The 25,367-nt window shown below is 31.5% G+C and overlaps 1 protein-coding gene across 1 annotated transcript in view; it reads right to left on the bottom strand.

The window, feature by feature from the left end:
* Window positions 1-25,367, bottom strand: part of LOC6051490 (protein O-mannosyl-transferase Tmtc3) — a 471,860-nt gene that overhangs the window by 246,831 nt on the left and 199,662 nt on the right. The window contains exon 4 of the mRNA XM_038251901.1: window positions 19,929-20,028. Within this exon, the coding sequence (XP_038107829.1) occupies window positions 19,929-20,028 (100 nt within the window). The remainder of the gene's footprint in view (window positions 1-19,928; window positions 20,029-25,367) is intronic.

The raw sequence follows: 25,367 nt of genomic DNA, 5'->3' as shown, positions 1-25,367 counted from the left end.
ATGCAATAATAGTTTGCAAATATTTGAAAATCTGTTCCTCGAAAAGTAATTTTTTAATCGATTTGGTATCTTCGACAAAATTGTTGATATTACCCTTGACTATTTACAAAAGAAGATTGCCATTCGAAGTCACCTTTTATTTATTTTTTTTTAAAGGTACATTGCCCTAATCCCAAAAACTATTTTATACATTTTATTATTTGATTGAGGTTACCAAGAAATATTTTAAAAAACACGGCGAAGTAAGAGCAATGAAATTTCCAGCAAACTTAAATATATGAAAGAATGCAATTAAAAAAAAAAACAAACAAACAAACTGTAAATTTTTTTTTATTCATTCAAATATTCATATACAATTTAATCAGGTTTTTGTTAAAAATATACTAGGTCTAAAGCTTTCAAAAATCTTATGACTTTTGTTCAATCATTTAAAATTTATATATATTTTCACGTTATTTTAAAGCGTAAAGCCAAATTTGCAATAAAAAAATACTTTAAACTTTTCGATAAATTGCAAATGGGTAATTCTCTACCAACTCACACGAAATCGGGAAAAGTTGCCCCGATCCCTCTTCGATTTGCGTGAAACTTTGTCCTAAGGGGTAACTTTTGTCCCTGATCACGAATCCGAGGTCCGTTTTTTGATATCTCGTGACTGAGGGGCGGTACGATCCCTTCCATTTTTGAACATGCGAAAAAAGAGGTGTTTTTCAATAATTTACAGCCTGAAACGGTGATGAGATAGAAATTTGGTGTCATAAGGACTTTTATGTAAAATTAGACGCCCAATTTGATGGCGTACTCAGAATTACGAAAAAACGTATTTTTTATCGAAAAAAACACTAAAAAAGTTTTAAAAATTCTCCCATTTTCCTTTACTCCTCAGAATTCCGAAAAAACGTATTTTTTATTGAAAAAAACACTAAAAAAGTTTTAAAAATTCTCCCATTTTCCGTTACTCGACTGCAAAAATTTTTGGAACATGTTATTTTATGGGAAATTTAATGTACTTTTCGAATCTAAATTGACCCAGAAGGGTAATTTTTTCATTTAGAACAAAATTTTTCATTTTAAAATTTCGTGTTTTTTCTAACTTTGCAGGGTTATTTTTTAGAGTGTAACAATGTTCTACAAAGTTGTAGAGCAGACAATTACAAAAAAATATACATAATCATAAGGAGTTTGCTTATAAACATCACGAGTTATCGCGATTTTACGAAAAAAAGTTTTGAAAAAGTTGGTCGTCATCGATCATGGCCGTTCATAGTCACCCGCGACAGACACGGACGACGAAACGAAGAAAAACGCAAAAAGTAACTTTTTCAAAACTTTTTTTCGTAAAATCACGATAACTCGTGATGTTTATAAGCAAATCCCTTATGTCTTTATATCAAATTTTTTGTAATTGTCTGCTCTACAACTTTGAGTTTCGTTGAGATCAGAAAAATGATGAAAAGTATAACTTTTCGAAACAATGCTGAAAAGTTCAACTTTTCAGCATTTATTTCAGTACTGAAAAGTAGAACTTTTCAGCATTTATTTTGAAAAGTGTTACTATTCGATTTTGTCATTTATGGTTCAGAAAAGTAGGCGACTGTTTCTGAATTTGAATTCTGATGAATTCTGTTTGAGGGTTTGTGTTGGGAGACATATTGAGTAGCAGTTTAGAGTTAAATTTTTTATGCAAAAAATTAACGCTACACGGAGAAAAAAGAGTTCCTAAAATCGTGAACAAGCGTTCATAAAAATGGGAACCACGAACAAAGTGTTCAAATTCCATGGTACGTTTTTCGAAATCGTACCATGAGATATGAACACTTTGTTCGTGGTTCCTATTTTCATGAACGCTTGTTCACGATTTTGGGAACTCTTTTTTCTCCGTGTAGGAGAAACAACGTTTAAGAATATATTTTTGTAAATTTTCAAAAAATATTGAAATGCATGAAAAAACTTCATTTCCATCATTGTAGCATATCAATACGATCCCCTTGAACAAGTTACACTGATGGATGACTTGTTTTGATCTATTTTTGTATTTGAGCATCATTTAAGTTTAATTTGACTCAAAGTCACCTTTAAGAGGTGAGATTGGATCAATTTTCAAAATGTTTTTTTTAGGGGTGTATCGTTGTTTTGGCCATTGTCACCCCCACTGATGGTAAATTTTAGTATCCATTAGAAAAATGATTAAAATGATAAAGAGCAACAACACCGCAAGTCCTTCTAATTTCCCAGAAGTTGAGATAATCCGAAATCCTTCCCCAGAGATATTTGTCATGTCTGCTCGTTTGATGCTTCCTCCGAGAGATAGAGACCGAAAAAGAAAAAAAAGGTCACCACAGAAGAAAAAATAAAACCAGAAAGAAACAAGTCGAATCTTCTCGGAAAGAAAGTCCCTCCCAAGTCACGTCAGCGTTCAGCTCGCCGCGTTTCCTCCGCCGGAGAAAAGTCACCGGGGTTCAACAAAGAGAAGCTCGAAATCGAAAAAAAAGAAAAAGAAAAAAAGAGCAAGCAAGACATCTTGGGGATGATACGCCATGCAACTTTGGATTTGATTTAATTTCAATTACGGTTTGGTTCGTCTTTTCTCAACGCTCCCCCTACCCTTCCCTCCCCTTAAGTCACACAGCTTGTGGAAAGAAGCAACAAGGAACCGGTTGTTGTCTATTTTTCTTTAAAACAAGAGTTGGTAAAATGAAGAAAACTTTCTGTGCTCTTTGCTGCTCCTCTGTCTGAATCGAGGGCAGCAAAACAAGACACGTGTGGCTAAATTAGCTGGCAGTCGGCGAAGGCGACGAAGTCGCAGGGAAAACTTTTGCACCGTTTTCCGGAAAATCTTATTTTGATTTAACACGTAACTTTTCCCATTTCGAGCGAGGTGCGGAGTCTTTTCCAGGGCGGGAGCTGATTATAGGTGGACAAGGTAATGATGAAAGTTAATTTTTGCTTTGTGGCGAAAGATCTGTCAGGTGGGGGTGGGGAAGTTTAAATTAAATTGAGTTCTACTTTGCTGATGTATGGTGCGATTTGAAGATTTAAAGAAGTTTTTAAAAAGATTTCAAATTTTAGAATTTAAACGGATTTGCGAATAATCAAATCCTTTTTTTGATGGAATAAATTTGAGCATTTATATCATTTTTTCGCAATGCTCACATCAAGGTCTCCCAAATCTACCACCATCTCGTTAGCGACGTGAGAAATTACACTTTTTCGTCACTTTTCACCCCCAACAGAAACTCCAACACCACTCAGCCCACGACTTTACGCTTTCACAAATGTTCACGTGCAGTCGAAAAAAGTGCAACTCCCACTCGTCACGTGTGCGCGCGCCCTGCCTTAAATTTGGCTTTCCACGGAAAGCGGCAGCCATAGTAATTTATTTGATAAACGACGCCATTTCTGGGCGCGCACCAGAAATCGTGCCAAATGCTTTGGGAAGAAAACCTTCCGCGGTCCTGTTTTTTTTTCTCGGGGAATTGCAAAGTGGGGATTGTAAATTGCACAGATTTCTCAAGTTGAAACTCGTTTGCGCGCGCAGTTGTGAGAGGGGTTTCGGGGAAATGTTTAAAAATACGCGAAGTTTCGGGAAAAGTTTGAGGATGCAAAAATGTCATTTCAAAAATTTATATTTGCTGTTTCAGTGATACAAACCCCTACCAATGGCAAAATGATTCAATTCAGATTCAATTTAACAACATGAAACTGCTTTTTGAAACTTTTCTGGTTAAAAAAAATCAACATTAAGTCATGCATGAGTGATGAGAAAATTGAAAATTAAAAATGATATCAAAATAGTAGTTTATGCAACAAGTTGCAAAAAGGGGATTTTTTTAGCACGAGTCGTACATTTATCCAACGAGGTTCACCAGTTCCATACAACATTTTTTGCAATTCCAAAAAACACACACTGAGTGAAATTTTATTTCAAATTTTCATGTATTTTGTCAATAAATCGTTTAAATCTAAAAAATGTTGAAAAGTGTTGCTTTTCGAAACAAGTGCTGAAAAGTTCAACTTTTCAGCACCCATTTCAGTGCTGAAAAGTAGAACTTTTCAGCATTTATTGTGAAAAGTGTTGCTATTCGATTCTGTTATTTTTGGTACAGAAAAGTAGGCTATTTAGTCGTTCAAGAATGACAGGAAAAGTAAGTAGTTTCACGACGGCATTGCAAAAATGTTTTTTTTTATTCATTTCTTATTTTTATTAGGTCCTTTAAGGTGCTTCGACCAGGTTAGGACCGAGGATCAGTTTACAATCAAAATATAAAAAAAAACTCATTACACTCCATACTTGGAGATCATGTAACTGACGAGGGTTACTTGGTCCAAGCGGGTCTTGCAGGTTTTGAATCTGCCGATGTACTCGGAGAAAATGCCCCACAACTCAGCAGAACTGTAGAGCACCTCCCCGGCTTCCTCTTTCATGGTTCCACCGTCTCGGGAGCTTCCTTGGCTTCTTCCTGCGGGGCGAGGGCGATCCTTCGATTTTCCGTCCGGGACTGCACCCGGCAACGGAGGGAACTCCGCCGGCGTGAATATCAAAAATGTTAACGTTATAACTGGAAAAAATGAAAAAATGGCAACATCGATGCCGATCCGCGATTTTTATCATTTTTTTTAGATTTTTGGCTTCCCTCCATATTTTCAAATATTTCAAAACAAATAAGGCCGTTGCAAATATTTTTCAAAGTTTATGCCCCCCCCCCCTTTTAAAATCGGTTCGAAAAATCGGGGGGCAAAAAATATATTTTTTCATAAAACTTCAAAATTTTAAAGGAAATGGAAGTCTAATCAGTTAAAAACAATTAGAAAAGCATTTTCCTGCGTCTAAAATCATATTAAGCATGTCTTGAATCGATAAAAAATGTTTTCAATTTTTTGTGGAATTCCAATGAACAGGACCGCAATTTTTTTTCGGCGGAAAAAAATATCTCTTCAATACTTGGACATTTTGAAAACTAATGATTGCAAAACAACTGGGCAGGTGTAAAATGCACTTTAAAACACTTTTTTCATTAAAATGTTGAGACCAAGGCTTGTTATTTAAATTTTTATACATTTATTTTTATTTTTTTTGCTTCCCCCTCCTCGAAATAAACTTCAAAAACTATTTGCAACGGCTTAAGGCATTTATTTAGTCTATTTTAAGCATTTCAAATTGTTTTATGTTGATAAGGCTCCTACTTAATTTTTTGTTTAGTTTTTTGAAAAAATATTTTTTGCCCCCTTGTTTTTAGTATCGATTTTGATAAACATAAACTTTGAAAAATATTTTCAACTGAGTAACTAATTCAAAAAAATCGTTGAGCAAATTTGTAGACCAGTTATAAAATAATTGGAATAAATTGTATAAAGTTTTAATTTACATTTTAATCAAATAAAAGCCTCTTAACCTCTTAAAAAAAATGAGTTGTGGGACAACAGTTTAAAAACAGATAAAAGAAATCTCATTTTTGAAAATATGGCTTAAAGTTTATTTTTATTTTTTGATAAAATTTCGATTAAAAAAAGTTTAAATCTAGGCAACTGCTACACATTGATCATCCTTGTGTCCCTGTCGGTTATGATAACAAATCACATAAAATCAAATCAAAATTTAGATAAAATAGTATCGTGATTTATGAATATTTTTTGAAATTCCGTTGTGAAACTAATAAACATCTTTGTTATTCTGGCTTCACGAAAAGGAATACTTTTCTAAATTTAAAATAAAAAATACCGAAAAATATCGGATGTTGCAAAGTTCGACTTTTCAGCACTTGTATCGAAAAGTACGACTTTCAAATTTTGTTTTTATTTCATCGGTGAATTGACTGAACACATAGACAATTGACTTAAAATGCCATTCAAAGGGTGTTTTTCAGAAATTGCAAAAAATGTTGCATGGAACTTGTTGCAAAACTTGATTTTTTCATATCAATCCATTTCAATCTTTTTTTTTCAATTTGTTGCATAAACTACTATTTAAAGTGCAGTTTATCAAGCGTAAAAAAAATCAATGCAGGAATATGTATTTCAAGAAGATAATTTTGCCTCAAAACATATTAGAAAAAGCCTCTTTTAAGTGTAAAATTTATACAGTAAATTCTCGAAACTTCAAAATAAGACCTATCATTGTATTTTTACCATCTTTACAATCGATTCCTTTTGTCCAAATAAGTTATGTTTCTTCATATCAATCTCCATACAAATTTGGTTGCTATCCACAGAAAACTGCTATGAAAACATTCTAAAATCTGCATCTTGAGAAGGGATTTTCTGATCCATTTGGTACATTCGGCAAAGCTGTAGGACTACTCAGAAAAAAGAAGTACCTTTCTTTAGAAAATACTCAATTTGGAATACATTTTTATCACAATTGATTCGATTTTGACAAACTCAACCTCCTTCGATTTGTTTGTTTGATATGTTTTACTGTATAGCATTTTTTTTAAGGAAAATATTGTAAATGCACACGAAAGTTCAAAAAATCGAAAAGTGCTCAAGTAAAATTTTGATATACAGTCATGCTCCGGTTTAGCATGCCTCGGTTTTGCACTGCCCAGATTTTGATTCTTTCAGCTGCCTCGGTTAAGCACGGCCCAACGAATTGAAAAAAATACTTAAAATTTTTGATTTTTACAGTATGGGTATCAAACGATCGTGATTTTTTCGTAAATTTTGTTAGTTATTACACAAGTTTTTGAAAATACTGAAAATTTTCACAAAACTATGCATTTTTGAAAAATTACTCAAAATTTCAATGCTTCATACTATGGGTGATCGGATTGGCTTTTTTAAATACATTTTGAATGTGTGGGTGATCGGATCGGGTTTTTTTAAATGCATTTTGAATGTAATTACAACATTTTTTAAAAATACTTAACAATTTCACAAAACTACGTATTATCGAAAAAAAACCCAAAGTTTCAGTTTTTTTCATTATGGGTATCAAATGATTGGGATTTTTCATACATTTCGAAAGTTGTAACTCGAATTTTTGAAAATACTTAAAATATTCACAAAACTACGTATTTTCGAAAAAATACTCAAAATTTGAATATTTTGCGATATGGGTATCAAATGATCGGATTTTTTTCGTACATTTCAAATGTAATAACAACCATTTTTGAAAATATTCAAAATGTTCGCAAAAATACGTAATTTCTCAAAACAATCTCAAAACATCTAAATTTTAAAATTTATTACATTCGTAACGTATGAAAAAGTCCCGATCTTTCGATACACATCTTGTGAATAACAGAAATTTTGAGTATTTGTTCGAAACTACGTAGTTTTGTGAAAATTTTGAGAACTACGTAGTTTTGTTGAAATTTTGAGTATTTAAAAAAAAAATGTTATTACATTCCAAATGTATGAAAAAGTCCCGATCATTTGATACCCATGCAGCAAAAAAAAATTTGAGTATTTTTTTTCGAAAATACGTAATTTTATCAAAATTTTCAGTATTTTCAACAAAACTGTATGTCATTTCTAATGTATGAAAAGTTCCGATCATTTCATATCCATATTGCAAATAATTGAAATTTTGAGTATTTTTTTCAAAAATGCGTAATTTTGTGAAATTTTTCAATATTTCCAAAAAAATGTATGTCATTCGAAATGTATGACAAAAACACGATCATTGGATACCAATATTGCAAAACTGAAATTTTGAGTTTTTTTTTCGAAAATACGTAGTTTTGTGAAAATTTTCAGTATTTTCAAAAAAAAATTGTATTTCATTCGAAATGTATCACAAAAACACGATCATTTGATACCCATTTTGCAATAACAATAGTTTTGAGGTTTTTAGAGTAAAAATAGCATTTTCAAAATACAGGAAAAACACTATATTTTTTTTATGCTTGCATGATTTTTCATTCGATTATAGCCAATGTCCCCCCCTCCCCTCCCCTGTGCTTCAGTTGTGCACGCCTCGGTTTTGTATCCCCCATATGCGTTGCCAAACCGAGGCATGACTGTATGGTAGCTTGATTGTGTTGCTGCAATTTTTAAGGTAAAACATTAAAATAAATGTCTTTTTTTTATTTAAAAAAATCAGTGTCCATCTTTGTTCAACTTTGAAAAAAATATATTCGAGGAGCTGAGAAAAGTCTCTACAATATGCTTGAACATTTTTGATTCGAGCTTTGGTTGCTGAGATATCACACCAAATCTGATTTTTTTTTATGTTCAACCATATTGACCTTCCATTCAACGATTGAAATATTTTTATATTGATCAGATTTTCCATTAAATTAAATCCAATTAAATAAAAATCTGAAAATATGTTTCTCATGGACACAAATTAAAATTAGTTAAGTAATGGACAACTCCCAAAAAAATTGATCGCACTTTTCTGTTTTTTTTTGTTAGGTTGATGCAAATTTTAATAGATTAAGCTTAAAACATAAATTTTCAAGGGAAAAACTTTCGAACATGTTTCAGAATAAATTGTTAAGTGTAATTTTAAGCATTTTTGATCAAATTTGGCACTTCTAAGCATTTTACCATTTTTTTACAGATAAAATATCGGAAAACATGAGAAAATCTGGAAAGCAACACCACGCCACTTTGAACATTTTTTACAATAGCAAAATTTTGACATCATTTTTGTATTAATGTTTTGAAAAACCTATTTGTAAATCTATATTTTTGTTATTCATTATTTATCCTTAATAATATTTAAAACGCTGCTGAAGACTCTGATTTGATGCCAAATTTATTTATTCCTATTTTTTTATATATAGTGTAACTTCTGTTCTGTTTTCAATATTAGTAACAAAATAATACCTCAGTTCAGGCCGTCACTCCCAGGTCTTAATTCTCGATAATCGATTCTTTTCACCAAACTGATGTCTCCATCAATGTTTAACGTGCACGCCACGCCAAGACGGTGGGGGAAGGTTCTTTACCTTTTGAAGAAGAAAATAGTCATACCAAAAAAGAAAACAACCCTCCTTTCGGATGATATTTATACGCGGGGCGCACGTCATGCCACCTTGTTTGATGAGTCGTCTTACGTTCGCGATGTGACAATCCTCGATAAAAATCGAAGAAAAGCTTGGGCTGATAGCCTGTCGCATATGGTGCTTGTTCCCACATTTTAGGGTGAAAATCTTGATGGTTTATTGAGACAGTTTGGTTGATTTTGTAATATTCAAATATTTATACTTCAACGATTCTGAAACCTTATAAGAAACATAATTTTTATCCAAATTTGATGTGCAACATAATTGAAACATTACTTTAGTTGAACAACGGTTTTTTAAACTACTGTGCAACATGTTGATTCAAAAATAATTGTAACAAAAAAGTAACTTCATGTTGCACAAAACCTCGAATTTGTGATTCTTTTACAACATTTTACAACATAAAAACCTTCTCCAATCAAGCGAATTTTCCCAGAACTACCATCCCAGCTGTCATTACCGACGGAGCATCAGTAGCTGCCATTACTGTGTACAGTTTGTCGTCAATTTAATACTGTTCCCCTCCCATCCTATCTCTCAGGTATTTGTCATTAGACGGGGGCATCAGCTGCAGTGACTGTCAACCGGAAATTGCACCCCGGAGCACCCCACCTTGGCGACCACCGTTGGACAGTGTGATCCTTCGAAATGTTTGAAGTTTTATTTTTTTTTTTCATAATTTGGAGTTGTTGCAAATGTTCTAAATAAAGTTGCACAACGCTATTTTTGAACAAATTTTGTAATTTTAAATTTTTAAAAAGTTTCACAACTCCCAAGACCACTGTCCCCGCGCTACCTGGACCGGCTGACTTCCGGGGGCGAACATCCCGAGCCCTTGGTCCGGTGTGACAGCGCGACTCGTCTGTGTTGCATCATTAAGATTTCAAACCCCGAACGAAGGAAATTGCTCCTCGAAGCTCATCTGCGCGCCAAAGAATGACGATAAGACGGGAAGAAAAATCCCAACTACTTTACACAAGCACAGCCAGGAAAATCAGAACGCGGTGGTGGTGGTGGTGAGTTACGCGGGGAGAAACAGTTGGTACACCTGGAGATCGCCGGACGAGGAAAAATCTCGGCGCGAGTTGGAGAACGATCTCTGCTCGGTGGCCTGGGTAACGTGAAATGAAAGGAATTTCTTAACTTGGTGCCATACTATGAATTGGGAATTGAGAATGGTGGGGAGAAGAGCTGCCTGGAATCGGGAGAAAGGTAAGGAACGGGAGGGAAGAAGTTGAGGAATGCACGTGATTTATTTACGACAACTGACAAAGGGAAACGTCGAAGTTACAACGAGAAGGATTTTTAGCTTGGAATGAAAAATGTTTAAAATTTGAAGTCTCGTAAACGTGAAACAAGGTTTTCAATCCAGCAATACAGTAAAAAAAGTAAAGTTATTCCGAAGTTATTCATTGAATCGAATGTTAATGAAATAAATAAAGAATTTAAATAAAGTTAAATAAAGAATTTCCTAGTAGTTATTCAAAACTAATAAAATATATATTATTTGTTTTAAGTAATAACACATTTATCGTAAAAGGCCCTTTTATATTGCAAAAACGGCGGCTATTTTGATCAATTTTATCTATTTGCCTCAATATAATAACTTTTTTGCTCATGATATTATTTATACTTAAGGATCAAGCGAAAAAAAAAACAACAAAAAAACTTGCTCTGCAAATTTTTAAATATCCAATCAGTTTTCCACAACTCGACAAAAAATATTTCTTTTGAATAATATAATATAAAAACGACTTTATGAAATGAATTTTATAAAATTTGACGTTTTTATTATTATAGTTCTTAAGAAATAGACAAAAATATTATTTTGTGAAAACTTATGTTCCATGATTCAAATTTCTATTATTTTTTTTTACATAAAATTGCAGGTTTTAAGCAAAATTCTTAAATTATAGTAAAATTCCTAAAAAAAATAAAATTAAAAATTCCCAAAATCGTTCTCAAATGTAGTTTAAATTCCAATAAAAAAACAAGAAAAAGCAAAAACCTTAGGCGAAATTTAACTTAGGATTCATTTAAATATAACGTAACACAATACAACGAATCTGTTTAGTAAAAAAAATCCTTTACAAATTTGTTGAATACTATTAAAAATTTAATTATTTAGTAACAATTCAACAAAAAATATCAGAAAAAAAAACTTTTTTATAATTTGAAAAGCATGCAAAACTATGAAAGGTTTTGAACTTATTTAACTTTTTTCATGCTTAATCGCATTAATCATCAACTAGACATAATGTTTATTCTGAATTTTTTTTTATGATTTGAAATCGATGCAAAATTTTGAAAAGTTTTTATCAAATTTGACACTTTTCAAGCAAATTAAGGGTGCACAGCAAACGAGGAAGTTGTTGTCTTCTTTTTTCCAAAATGGACAAACTTACTGACCCAATCCTGCAACAATCTGATTGAAAAAATAAGCAAATAATTTTGTAAATCGCTAAGTAGACAGTACTTCAGGGGATGCATAAAAAATTATATCGATAGGTCCCGTAGTTTCCAAAATACTAAAATATCTGTAACAAAAATCTAGGTGCAAAAGCTCTGGTGGATGTGCACCGTTAATATTTCTCTTAGCATATTTTGAAAATGTAAGTTTTTGAAATTTTACAATCAAGATTTCAAACGAAGAGAAAATTTAATTAGTAGTTTATGCAACAAGTTGCAAAAAAATATTTTTTCTTTTCATTTTCAAATGGATAAATACGACGAGTGATTAAAAAATCAAGTTTTGCAAAAAGTTCCATACAACGTTTTTTTTAACTCCGAAAAACACTCTTTTAACAGAATTACAGGGTAAATGTCCAAGCATTGAGTCAATGAATCGTTTAAATAAAAAAAATGTTAAAAAGAACACCTTTCTCAAACAAGTGCTGAAAAGTTCAACTTCAGGGCTGATATGTAGAACTTTTCAGCATTTGCTTTAAAAAGGGTGCTATTTGATTCTGTTATTTTTGGTATAGAAAAGCAGGCTGTTTTGTCGTTCGAGAATGACAGGAAAAGTAAATAGTTTCGCAACGGAATTGCAAAAATAACGTCATGATTCGAATTCCCGGACGCTTCGAAACCCGGACACCTCATCTTGTTTTATCAATTATTTGGATATAAGTTCGCATTATAAATGTTAAAAATTGGTTATCGATGAATTATAACATCAAATTTCATTTAAAGTTTGTTTGAACGCTGCAGTTAATGTCAAAACAATTAAATAAAATAAAATTATAAGTTTACCAAAAATGCGAAACATTTCACGTGAAATATTTCATAGGCGTCCGAAGCACCGGGAAGGCAAAGCAGAAATTTATGTTTTTGATTTCCTTAAATTCAAGCAAATTTTTATATAAAATATCGATTGTTTTGATGTTAACAGCTTATTTGAGACCTAAAGAATGCCATTCACTAACATTTCAGTCCAAATTTGTGCGATTCATTAGCAAAAACGAGTGTCCGGAATTCGAAGCAAAAGTGTCCGGATTTCGAATCAACTTTTATCAGTGTCCGGGATTCGAAGCACAACAAGTCATTTTAATTTTCAAATTCTGATGAAAAATTGTTAGAAAAGACATATTTTGCATGCATTCTCTTAAAACTGACTGTTAATACTACATCCTGATGATATTTCTTCATTTCCAACTTATTACATGATTTTTTGACAGCTATAACAAAAATGATATGCTACTAAGTGTCCGGATTTCGAATCATGACGTTATATATTTGCAATTCTGTCGCGAAACTAATTACTTTGCCTGTCACTTTCGAACGACGAAACAGCCTGCTTTTCTCTATCAAAATAACAAAATCGAATAGAAACACTTTTCAAAACAAATGCTGAAAAGTTCTGCTTTTCAGCACTGAAATGGATTCTGAAAAGTTGAACTTTTCAACATTTATTTTGAAAAGTTTTACTTGTCAACATTGTTCTGATTTAAACGGTGCATTTTTGCATAAACTACTTTTTGGCACCACCAGTGTATGAATTGTAAAGAAGCAAAAACATAAAATAAAATTTTACATTAGGTTGGAACAAACATTTCGAAGCACAAAAAAAAACTCAAAATATCGTTAAAAAAATCTTGCTCTACGAGTTTGAAAAACATAAAAAAAATAAATCTTTTAAGTTTTCAACAACGCAAGAAAACCTGAGTGGAAACTTTTATTGATTATTGTTTATAAACGATAAAAAATTGAAAATAATTTGAATGTATTATTTTTTTTTAAGCGCAAAATCTCAGTTTCCAACAGTTACACAAAAAGTTTATTTTGAAAATGCTTGTTTTTATACTTCAAAAATACTGCAAAATTATAATCTGTTAAAAAAAATTACATTTTTTGGACAAAATTATCAAATGTTATAAAAAATGCAAATTTTCGAAAAAAAATCACAACTGCGTTGAAAAGTTACAAAATATTGTAATTAATTTGTTGTGCTATTAGAGTAAAAATTATTTCAAAAGAATTTAAAAAAACATGAAATAAAATGTAATTAATAGTCCGTTCCAATTTTAACGAAAACTGAAAATGAACGAACCCTTGTTTTTTTTTTCAATTTTCAACTGATGATATTGACCAGATTTTCAATGTTAAAAAATGAAAAATAATTGAAATTTTCTAACCAAAAAAATTTTTTTTTTGATTTTTGAAATAAAATTTCAACAGGGTCAAAAACTATGATTTATGCCCTTTTGAAATGCCAGTCGTGATTTAAAAAATTTAAAAAAATATTTTTTCATAAGGTTAAATAACAATGAACCAAAATTAGACAACTGTCAAAAATATTCAACATTTATTCAAATTTTTAAATCATTCCATGCCAAAAAAAAAAAACTAAAGTAGTGACAAAAGTTTTGTAGCAAAATATGGTTAGGCAAACTTTACTGTTTTTTCTGCTCTCCTACTCCATCAACTTCTCATAAAACGATGACAACAGAAATATTGGCAAAACACACATTATCATTAAACAAACTTTTACAACCGATGCAACACTTTTCATGACACATTCCGTGTCTTAATCAAAAATTGCACTACTTAGCTTGATACAAATTTTGAATTTTTGGATCACAAATCGGAAAAGATCAGATTTTTTTTTGTTAATTTTGTCAATTTTGTCAATTTTGTCAATTTCGTCAATTTTGTCAATGTTGCCAATTTTGTCAATTTTGTCAATTTTGTCAATTTTGTCAATTTTGTCAATTTTGTCAATTTTGTCAATTTTGTCAATTTTGTCAATTTTGTCAATTTTGTCAATTTTGTCAATTTTGTCAATTTTGTCAATTTTGTCAATTTTGTCAATTTTGTCAATTTGTCAATTTTGTCATTTTTTTTACCTTTGCTTCGATATTTTAAAAATTAGGCTAGAAAATATAATTTCAGATTTTTTAATTTTCTCTTACCATTCCTTTTTAAGAGCCAAAGATGGAAACTTAAAATTATGCTAGGTAAAATATAGAATAGTCTACCCGAAAAAACTTTTTGTTGTTTGATTTTAGAACGTTTTTTTCCCAAAAGATTTTTTGTTGAGAATATTGTAATTTTCATAACTTGCAATATAAGTGTTTTATAAAGTTAAACTTTCAACATGGGTTTTGAATGGATATTTTAAACGATTTTATTTAAAAATCAAATCAAATTATTCGCTCTACAGCATTGCCATGGCGTTCTCGATTGCGAGATTCCTACTCAAAACTAGGTGTCCGAAAGGTTTGGTTGTTGAGGCAACTGCAAACTTCTTTTTACACCTTAGCTTCCATCCACCTCGCGATTCGAACTGACGACCTTTGGATTGTTAGTCCAACTGCCTACCAGCGACTCCACCGAGGCAGGACCCAGGGAGACGACTCCTACACCTGGAGTGAGCTAACGACCTAACCTCTAGGTTAAACCGGGGCCAACATTTACTTCCCCATTCGACGGAAGGCGTGGTCAGACAAATCTCGACTTGAAAAATGCCACCGGGACCATCTGGGATCATACCCAAGCCGACTGGGTGAGAGGCAACCACGCTTACCCCTACACCACGATTCCCGGTCAATGCTGTAAAAATCCATATAAAAATGTCACCTACGATGGAAACCTACATTGTAATTTCTGAAAATTGAAAAAATTAAAATGGTTTAAAAAATAGTATTAAATATTGAAATCGATCAATGCACAAATCCATTAATAAATTAGCGTAACTTGACTCTTTGTTTTTCAAAATAAACTCATTTGACATTTGTTAATAAATTTATTAAGCCCTGAAAATGTCAAAATATGATTGCAAATGTTTATGTTAATGTCACTTTTAAGCTTTATTAGAAAATTGTAAAAAATTCCGAAATTTATGAATATTTTACAAATATGAATAATGATTAAATATCGTGTTATCTTTTTCAAAATTTTCTGAAAACGCAAAAAACAACTGTGACAATATGCAACAGTGCCAAAACCCAACCCCTCACGAAACGAAATCCGTAGATTCCATCGAAGGCAACATCTCCTCCAGTAGCGCACAGCGCCAGAACCTAGCGCAAGAAGCGAAACTATCGGATAAGTAATTGAATATATTTTTGGTTTCAGGACGAGCAAAGTAACGAGGCGAGAGGGTTCAGAGGAGCAAAGAATCCTGCTTTGCATCTCAAGTTGCTGCTTCGGATGCTGCTGCAGCTGCACTCAAGGATCTCCGTCCCCCTTTTCTTGGAAACCCGGCATCAATGTTTATGATTTTAATTTCAGCATCGTTTGAGGATGCTGTCGAGAATGCATAAAATTTTCAACCCCCCCCCTCTACTTGGGTTCTCCTTCCAGAAGTGCACATAGTAACTTGACTGTGCTGGAGATAAATAATTTGAAAGTCGAGAGACCCCCGGGATTGACTGGGCACAATGTAGGTCATGGAAGTTTTTGTTAGAGTTGTTGCTCCTTGGCTGGAAACTTAATGAAACTGGTGTAAAACTTGCAGGTTTCCCTAATCTTGAATTGCCCATCTGTTGCCAACTTGACCAGCGGTATCGCCACGGATGCATTTCTCACCGCGTCGGAAAAGTTCTCCCCTCAAGAGCTAAGCAAATTCCGCTGCCAAAACCACAAAGCTCTTGCCCCGTAAGACGAATAGATGGAGTCTACCGGGGAAAGTTTCCGGGAAGATTTATTCAAGTGTCTTCGAGGAACGATCTACGCTCGCTTGGCGGGCGCCAAACACAGGACAAAGGTACTTCAACCCGAAAAGCGAAAATTTAACTCTTTAATTAGTTTTAATTACAGCCAACGAACGGAAGCAAGACAGGGGAGGGTTGGGAGGAATTAGGGCGAGTCAAGACGGTGATTGAATTTTCCACTTCATGATCGAAGGGGGGGAAGAGTGTATGCTGCTGCTTTTATAGTTTGAACGGGAAGTGAGAGCTCAACGGTTGATGGGTAAATTAAGAAAATGGGGTCGTTGAAAAGCTTTTTGTTTTTCGACTTAGATTCAGTTGTTGAGTTGAGTTGAGTTGAGTTGAGTTGAGTTGAGTTGAGTTGAGTTGAGTTGAGTTGAGTTGAGTTGAGTTGAGTTGAGTTGAGTTGAGTTGAGTTGAGTTGAGTTGAGTTGAGTTGAGTTGAGTTGAGTTGAGTTGAGTTGAGTTGAGTTGAGTTGAGTTGAGTTGAGTTGAGTTGAGTTGAGTTGAGTTGAGTTGAGTTGAGTTGAGTTGAGTTGAACCAACCCATAAAACTCTACTCAATGAACCATGCAACAATCCTCAAATAACCCATTCATGGACATGAAAATAAGCAGTTTCATCCAAAACAAATGACACAGCAAATTGCCCACACGAAACACAACAACAACCCCACAGAAAGCTCTGCACATTACGCTTCCACGGCCATGAATGCTTAATTCGACAACCATTACGAATGGGTGGTCAACGCGCCTGAACACTGAAACCTGCTAATTTTGACCCCGGCACACCACTGAAATAAAACCCCTCAGCAAAGGCACTGATAAAACATGCAACTGGTAATTTTGACCTCGAATAAAAAACCACAGAAAACCAAAAGGGAGGTTCGAGTTACAACCGTAACGTTCGCCCAAATATAGACTTCCATTCAACTCGAGCACACAAAAAAACAGTGGAAATAAAAATACTTCGTGACGTGCGAGGACAATTCCGGTGTAGTACATACAAATTTATGCAAATAAGTCCCATCAAACCCCAGGGGGTGAGTGCGCGCACCAACCTTTTGCTGCGACTTGGCCACTGGTCAGGCAGACAGACAGGTGTCCTTTATTGACTCTTTGATTGGTTTTACTTTCGTGCGATTTTTCAGAAAAAAATGTTGATTTAAAACGTAGAAAACAAGTCTGCAACAACTGAAATTGATATACAACAAAACTGTTCTTCATTGCAACATAAAAAAACATGTTTGTTGCAAACATGTTGCACAAAAGTTTCAATATAAAAAAAATAATTGTTTTCGCTATATGTTATAAAAGTCGGCTGCTATAGAAGTGAACCAATGACAACACAAATCCCAGTTATCATCAATCAATCATCAATTTCTAACGAGTAAAAAAAACTGGAAACCCTGTCTTCAATTATTAACATTTAAGTAACATTCATGAACTTTTTTGAAGTCGGATCTCACCTATCTCTATAAAAACTATGTCCGGATCAATGATTCAACGCATTCTTCATTAGATAATCGAAAGACCTTCCCGACTATTTTGAGAATTTGAAGAAAATTGGTGGAATTGACTCCAAAGTATTGTGAATTCACAAACAAACTAAAAGATATATTTTCATATCTACTTTTTTTAAAATTTTATAGTACACACACATTAGAATCAAAGTATTTTTAAAAGAAAAAAAAACGAAATTTGGTAACCAATAAAAATATTAGAATCTAGACTCAATTATCCGAAGCCTTGGAATCCAATCAAAATTTCACGTTAACTCGTTCAGGTCTAATTTTTTAGAAATATTTTTTTGTTAATGAAGGGAAAATGATTCTTATGAGCATACGAAAATTATAGGCTAGTTTTGGAAATTTTGATTGTTGGGTCATATATGACTCATCAGGCCTGATAGGGTTATTACACAAAATTTAAAAATTGAAGTATTTTGGAAAACAAATGATATTTAGTAACCATTTGCGTTTAAAAACAGTTTGCCGTCCAAAATTCAAAATTTTGATGGTCTGATTTTATGGTTAATATTTTTTGATGATATTTTGTGTTTCAAAGTATCAATACAAAAAAAATCCCAAAATATCGTATTTTCGAAAATACTCAAATTTTCATAATTTGCAACATGTGTATCAAACACGGTTCAAAATAAAGCTGGTATTTTCAGTGTTTAAAAATTTTTTGATTCAAATAAGGCTGGTACAAATTTTATTAAAAGTTTTTGTCTTCAAAGTTGGCCCGAAAAATCGGGGGGCAAAAAATATTTTTTCAAAAAACTTCAAAATTTCAATGGAAATTGAATCAGCTGAAATTAATTTAAAATGCATTCCCTTGCGTTTAAAACCATTTTTAGTATGTTTGGGTTGATTTATAAATCCTTTGATTTTTTGAAAAATATTTGATGTTTAGTATCGCAAAAAGTTTTTTTCGCTACATTTTTTTGCTGTCGTCAAATCTTACATTTTTTTGAAAACTAATGATTGCAAAATAACTGAACTAGTGTAAAATGCATTTTAAACCACTTTTTGCAATCAAATGTTGAGACTATGGCTTTTAATTTAAATTTTTGTTTGACCCAAATTTTGAAATTGTGAAAATATGAGTATTTCATTTACAAACTGTGAAATAGTGAAAATGCATGAAACATTTCTATTCGTTGAATCCCATATTGCATATTATGATAATTTGAGTAATATTCTCAAAAAATACGTTTTTTTTTGTTGTAAAAATTTGATTATTCCAACTAAAAAACCCCAAAACAGTGAAAATGTAATCAATATGTTGCATCGTTTGATACTCACATTGAAAAAAATGAGTTAATATTTTCTTTAAAAAAGGATAATTTGTACAAAATTAAGTTTTTCACAACAAAAATCTATTAAAAGTAAAAAAGCACACACAATTCGTTTTGTTTGATACGCATATTACAAGTTATTAAAAATAAAGATTATTCGAAGAATACGGTATTTTGTGAAAATTTATGTATTTCATTGAGTGAGAATTTTAGATTTTTTTAAAGATGAGTTATTGAAATAGCGACCGACGTTCAATTAAACATTATCGCTGTCGTTAGATGCTAATATTATTGGCGATAATTCTATCGAATCACAACTTTGGTAAACATTTTTGTATGAACAAAACACTACAGTCCAGCTTCGATTATCCGATATCTGAAGAATCTCAGATACCCAAGAACATAGGATAATCAAATTTTTCACAATAAATCGTTTTTTTTTTTTTGCTTACTTGCAAAAGTTATTTCGAATGCTGCAACACAATTGAAGTTAAATTTAAGTGGATGATTGTTGATTACCAAATGCCTTTTCCTTTACCTTTATTCTAAGCTTTCCAAATCATGTTAAAGCATTATTTGAGTTAAACAATCCAAATAACAATTAGAAAAAAAAACTTAGTATAATCGAGTATGGACTGTTTCATGTTCTCAAAATCGATTCAAAAACTTCGAAATCGAATCCTCAAAGAATTGCTAAGAAATTTTATTCCAGTTTTTCATATTCTTGATTGCAACAAATATGTTGTCAGTATGTTACAAATATGTTTCAAAGTAAGTTAGTTTGTATTTTGAATACGTTTTATAAAAAAAATAGATTTAGAACAGCACTCTACCAAGTTATGGTTCAATATTATGCAACATATTAAAATTTCTTTGTTTCTAGATGATGTAATCTAGATGATCTGCATCTTTAATGCCACAAATCTGTAACTTTATGCTGCAAAAAATGTTACAAAAGCCGTTTTTTGTGGTAAAATTTGATAGAATTCGGTGATTTTTTCCTGCAAACTTTCAAACTTACCAGTGGCCCGTTTCCGCCTAGTCGCCTTGGTGTAGAAGATGAACGCCGCCAGGAAAAACACCGAGGACAGCGTTTCGGCCCGACCTACGACGCCGGTTACCTGTAATAAACAAACGGAGAGGGAAAAATACATAAATGAATGTAAAAATAAGGCGCAATTTCAATAAAGTATACAGCGTTTGCCGGTGGTACACAACAAGTGGGGCGAGAAATTAGCTTTCGATGGGTTTTTGGGGCTACAATTTTGCGTTTTATTTTTCGTGGGGAGGGGAGTTGTGGTTTTTCTGGTGAATTTTTGGTACCCTAAAACAGTTCAGGGGGTGGAACGAAAAACCGCTGAAATATGATAATTGTGGAGGCGTCTGGTTAGACGCCGAAGGAGGGTGCGTTCTTTAGTGTTTTTGCAAGGAACATTTACAAGAAGAACAGGTTTCAGCTCTAACGGTGAGGGTAATTCGATTTCATGGGCAAGAATTTTATGATAATGTGTTTTTATTTGTGATTAGTTCTATTTGAAATGTTCAGTTGAAATACTTTGCTGAATATTTCAAACCAATGAAAACTAATCGCTCTAATTAGCAAATTTCCATGTTCTGTATAGCATAACAAAAACCCTTTAAGTCGCTCTAAATCACGTGTAAAGCTAATTATACCTGTCAAAGGTACTCCCATCATCAAACGAGACATCCATTCAAGGCCGCTCTTTAGATTCTATCTAATTAAACATTTTCCCTCCCCAAAATCACCCCTTTTCCCTTGAAACGACCCACTTTAAACCCCCTTTCCGCATTTCAGTCAGAATCTCAAACGCCATAAATCCATCATATGACCCCCCCCCCCCCGCCTCTCCCCTTTCAAGTGACATTTCCCCAGGACTCAACTCTCAGACACACACACACACATGACACATAAAGTTGGGCATTAGCCTCAACCCTGGGAGAGGAGGTTTGGTTGTGGTTACCAAAGCTCATTATACCCGATAGTTCTCGGAGGGGTGGGCAAAGCAAACGCAGCCATTTATCTTTTGTCGTGGGTGTCACGTGTATGACACATATTTTCAAGCTTCAGGGACCACCGCAGCCCACCCTCCCCTTACTTTGGTGGGGTGGGGGGGGGGGGAGCCTCCGTGGTGAAGAGATTCACCTTTGACTTTTGACGTAGAACTAGGCTCCAGGGCAGAGATTCCAACCCTTTGCGAGAAAGGGGGGACAATTGGGGTGAAATCAGCACATTGTCGGATTTTTGTCTTCTTAATTTATTAGCTTACGGTTAATCAATAATCAAAACTTCAAAATCAAAATGAATAATTGCCAAAAACTACCCACTTTACCCCATCCGTCCCCATCACCCTTAAGATCATGTGTGTTTCCCCTCGGTTGGCAGCCAAATATCCATGTCACACAAAAGTCGCGAGCAATCGCGTCGTGTTTTCCTTCCGTTCTATTTGCAGCAAAAGGGAAAGTCCTTAAGGAGCAATTGTCGTTTGGGCTGAGACTCACGAGAGCTCATACACAATTCACGTGGGAAATTGTGCCCGAAGGTCCACAGGAGGTTGATTGTGAAATGAGAGAAGGTGTGTGGTCTTAAAGGCATGGTGATTTGACCTAAAAAAAAGAATTACAACATGAATTCTTCCATCAAAATCTTGAGAATTCTTGAAGACAAAATCAAGACCATTTCTATAAAGAAATAAATGCACTGAAAATCTGAAAAAAAAAATGATAAAATTGACAAAATTGACAAAATTGACAAAATTGACAAAATTGACAAAATTGACAAAATTGACAAAATTGACAAAATTGACAAAATTGACAAAATTGGCAAAATTGACAAAATTGACAAAATTGACAAAATTGACAAAATTGACAAAATTGACAAAATTGACAAAATTGACAAAATTGGCAAAATTGACAAAATTGACAAAATTGACAAAATTGACAAAATTGACAAAATTGACAAAATTGACAAAATTGGCAAAATTGACAAAATTGACAAAATTGACAAAATTGACAAAATTGACAAAATTGACAAAATTGACAAAATTGACAAAATTGACAAAATTGACAAAATTGACAAAATTGACAAAATTGGCAAAATTGACAAAATTGACAAAATTGACAAAATTGACAAAATTGACAAAATTGACAAAATTGACAAAATTGACAAAATTGACAAAATTGACAAAATTGACAAAATTGACAAAGTTGACAAAATTGACAAAATTGACAAAATTGACAAAATTGACAAAATTGACAAAATTGACAAAATTGACAAAATTGACAAAATTGACAAAATTGACAAGATTGACAAAATTGACAAAATTGACAAAATTGACAAAATTGACAAAATTGACAAAATTGACAAAATTGACAAAATTGACAAAATTGACAAAATTTACAAAATTTACAAAATTTACAAAATTTACAAAATTTACAAAATTGACAAAATTGACAAAATTGACAAAATTGACAAAATTGACAAATTTGACAAATTTGACAAATTTGACAAAATTGACAAAATTGACAAATTTGACAAATTTGACAAATTTGACAAAATTGACAAAATTGACAAAATTGACAAAATTGACAAAATTGACAAAATTGACAAAATTGACAAAATTGACAAAATTGACAAAATTGACAAAATTGACAAAATTGACAAAATTGACCAAATTGACAAAATTGACAAAATTGACAAAATTGACAAAATTGACAAAATTGACAAAATTGACAAAATTGACAAAATTGACAAAATTGACAAAATTGACAAAATTGACAAAATTGACAAAATTGACAAAATTGACAAAATTGACAAAATTGACAAAATTGACAAAATTGACAAAATTGACAAAATTGACAAAATTGACAAAATTGACAAAATTGACAAAATTGACAAAATTGACAAAATTGACAAAATTGACAAAATTGACAAAATTGACAAAATTGACAAAATTGACAAAATTGACAAAATTGACAAAATTGACAAAATTGACAAAATTGACAAAATTGACAAAATTGACAAAATTGACAAAATTGACAAAATTGACAAAATTGACAAAATTGACAAAATTGACAAAATTGACAAAATTGACAAAATTGACAAATTGACAAAATTGACAAAATTGACAAAATTGACAAAATTGACAAAATTGACAAAATTGACAAAATTGACAAAATTGACAAAATTGACAAAATTGACAAAATTTACAAAATTTACAAAATTTACAAAATTTACAAAATTGACAAAATTTACAAAATTTACAAAATTGACAAAATTGACAAAATTGACAAAATTGACAAAATTGACAAAATTGACAAAATTGACAAATTTGACAAATTTGACAAATTTGACAAAATTGACAAAATTGACAAAATTGACAAAATTGACAAAATTGACAAAATTGACAAAATTGACAAAATTGACAAAATTGACAAAATTGACAAATTGACAAAATTGACAAAATTGACAAAATTGACAAAATTGACAAAATTGACAAAATTGACAAAATTGACAAAATTGACAAAATTGACAAAATTGACAAAATTGACAAAATTGACAAAATTGACAAAATTGACAAAATTGACAAAATTGACAAAATTGACAAAATTGACAAAATTGACAAAATTGACAAAATTGACAAAATTGACAAAATTGACAAAATTGACAAAATTGACAAAATTGACAAAATTGACAAAATTGACAAAATTGACAAAATTGACAAAATTGACAAAATTGACAAAATTGACAAAATTGACAAAATTGACAAAATTGACAAAATTGACAAAATTGACAAAATTGACAAAATTGACAAAATTGACAAAATTGACAAAATTGACAAAATTGACAAAATTGACAAAATTGACAAAATTGACAAAATTGACAAAATTGACAAAATTGACAAAATTGACAAAATTGACAAAATTGACAAAATTGACAAAATTGACAAAATTGACAAAATTGACAAAATTGACAAAATTGACAAAATTGACAAAATTGACAAAATTGACAAAATTGACAAAATTGACAAAATTGACAAAATTGACAAAATTGACAAAATTGACAAAATTGACAAAATTGACAAAATTGACAAAATTGACAAAATTGACAAAATTGACAAAATTGACAAAATTGACAAAATTGACAAAATTGACAAAATTGACAAAATTGACAAAATTGACAAAATTGACAAAATTGACAAAATTGACAAAATTGACAAAATTGACAAAATTGACAAAATTGACAAAATTGACAAAATTGACAAAATTGACAAAATTGACAAAATTGACAAAATTTACAAAATTTACAAAATTTACAAAATTTACAAAATTGACAAAATTGACAAAATTGACAAAATTGACAAAATTGACAAATTTGACAAATTTGACAAATTTGACAAAATTGACAAAATTGACAAAATTGACAAAATTGACAAAATTGACAAAATTGACAAAATTGACAAAATTGACAAAATTGACAAAATTGACAAAATTGACAAAATTGACAAAATTGACAAAATTGACAAAATTGACAAAATTGACAAAATTGACAAAATTGACAAAATTGACAAAATTGACAAAATTGACAAAATTGACAAAATTGACAAAATTGACAAAATTGACAAAATTGACAAAATTGACAAAATTGACAAAATTGACAAAATTTACAAAATTTACAAAATTTACAAAATTGACAAAATTTACAAAATTTACAAAATTGACAAAATTTACAAAATTGACAAAATTGACAAAATTGACAAAATTGACAAAATTGACAAAATTGACAAAATTGACAAAATTGACAAAATTGACAAAATTGACAAAATTGACAAAATTGACAAAATTGACAAAATTGACAAAATTGACAAAATTGACAAAATTGACAAAATTGACAAAATTGACAAAATTGACAAAATTGACAAAATTGACAAAATTGACAAAATTGACAAAATTGACAAAATTGACAAAATTGACAAAATTGACAAAATTGACAAAATTGACAAAATTGACAAAATTGACAAAATTGACAAAATTGACAAAATTGACAAAATTGACAAAATTGACAAAATTGACAAAATTGACAAAATTGACAAAATTGACAAAATTGACAAAATTGACAAAATTGACAAAATTGACAAAATTGACAAAATTGACAAAATTGACAAAATTGACAAAATTGACAAAATTGACAAAATTGACAAAATTGACAAAATTGACAAAATTGACAAAATTGACAAAATTGACAAAATTGACAAAATTGACAAAATTGACAAAATTGACAAAATTGACAAAATTGACAAAATTGACAAAATTGACAAAATTGACAAAATTGACAAAATTGACAAAATTGACAAAATTGACAAAATTGACAAAATTGACAAAATTGACAAAATTGACAAAATTGACAAAATTGACAAAATTGACAAAATTGACAAAATTGACA

This window comes from Culex quinquefasciatus, chromosome 2 (assembly GCF_015732765.1).
Source record: "Culex quinquefasciatus strain JHB chromosome 2, VPISU_Cqui_1.0_pri_paternal, whole genome shotgun sequence".
In the NCBI taxonomy this organism is placed as follows: domain Eukaryota; kingdom Metazoa; phylum Arthropoda; class Insecta; order Diptera; family Culicidae; genus Culex; species Culex quinquefasciatus.
This window is presented reverse-complemented; position numbering and strand designations above follow the sequence as displayed.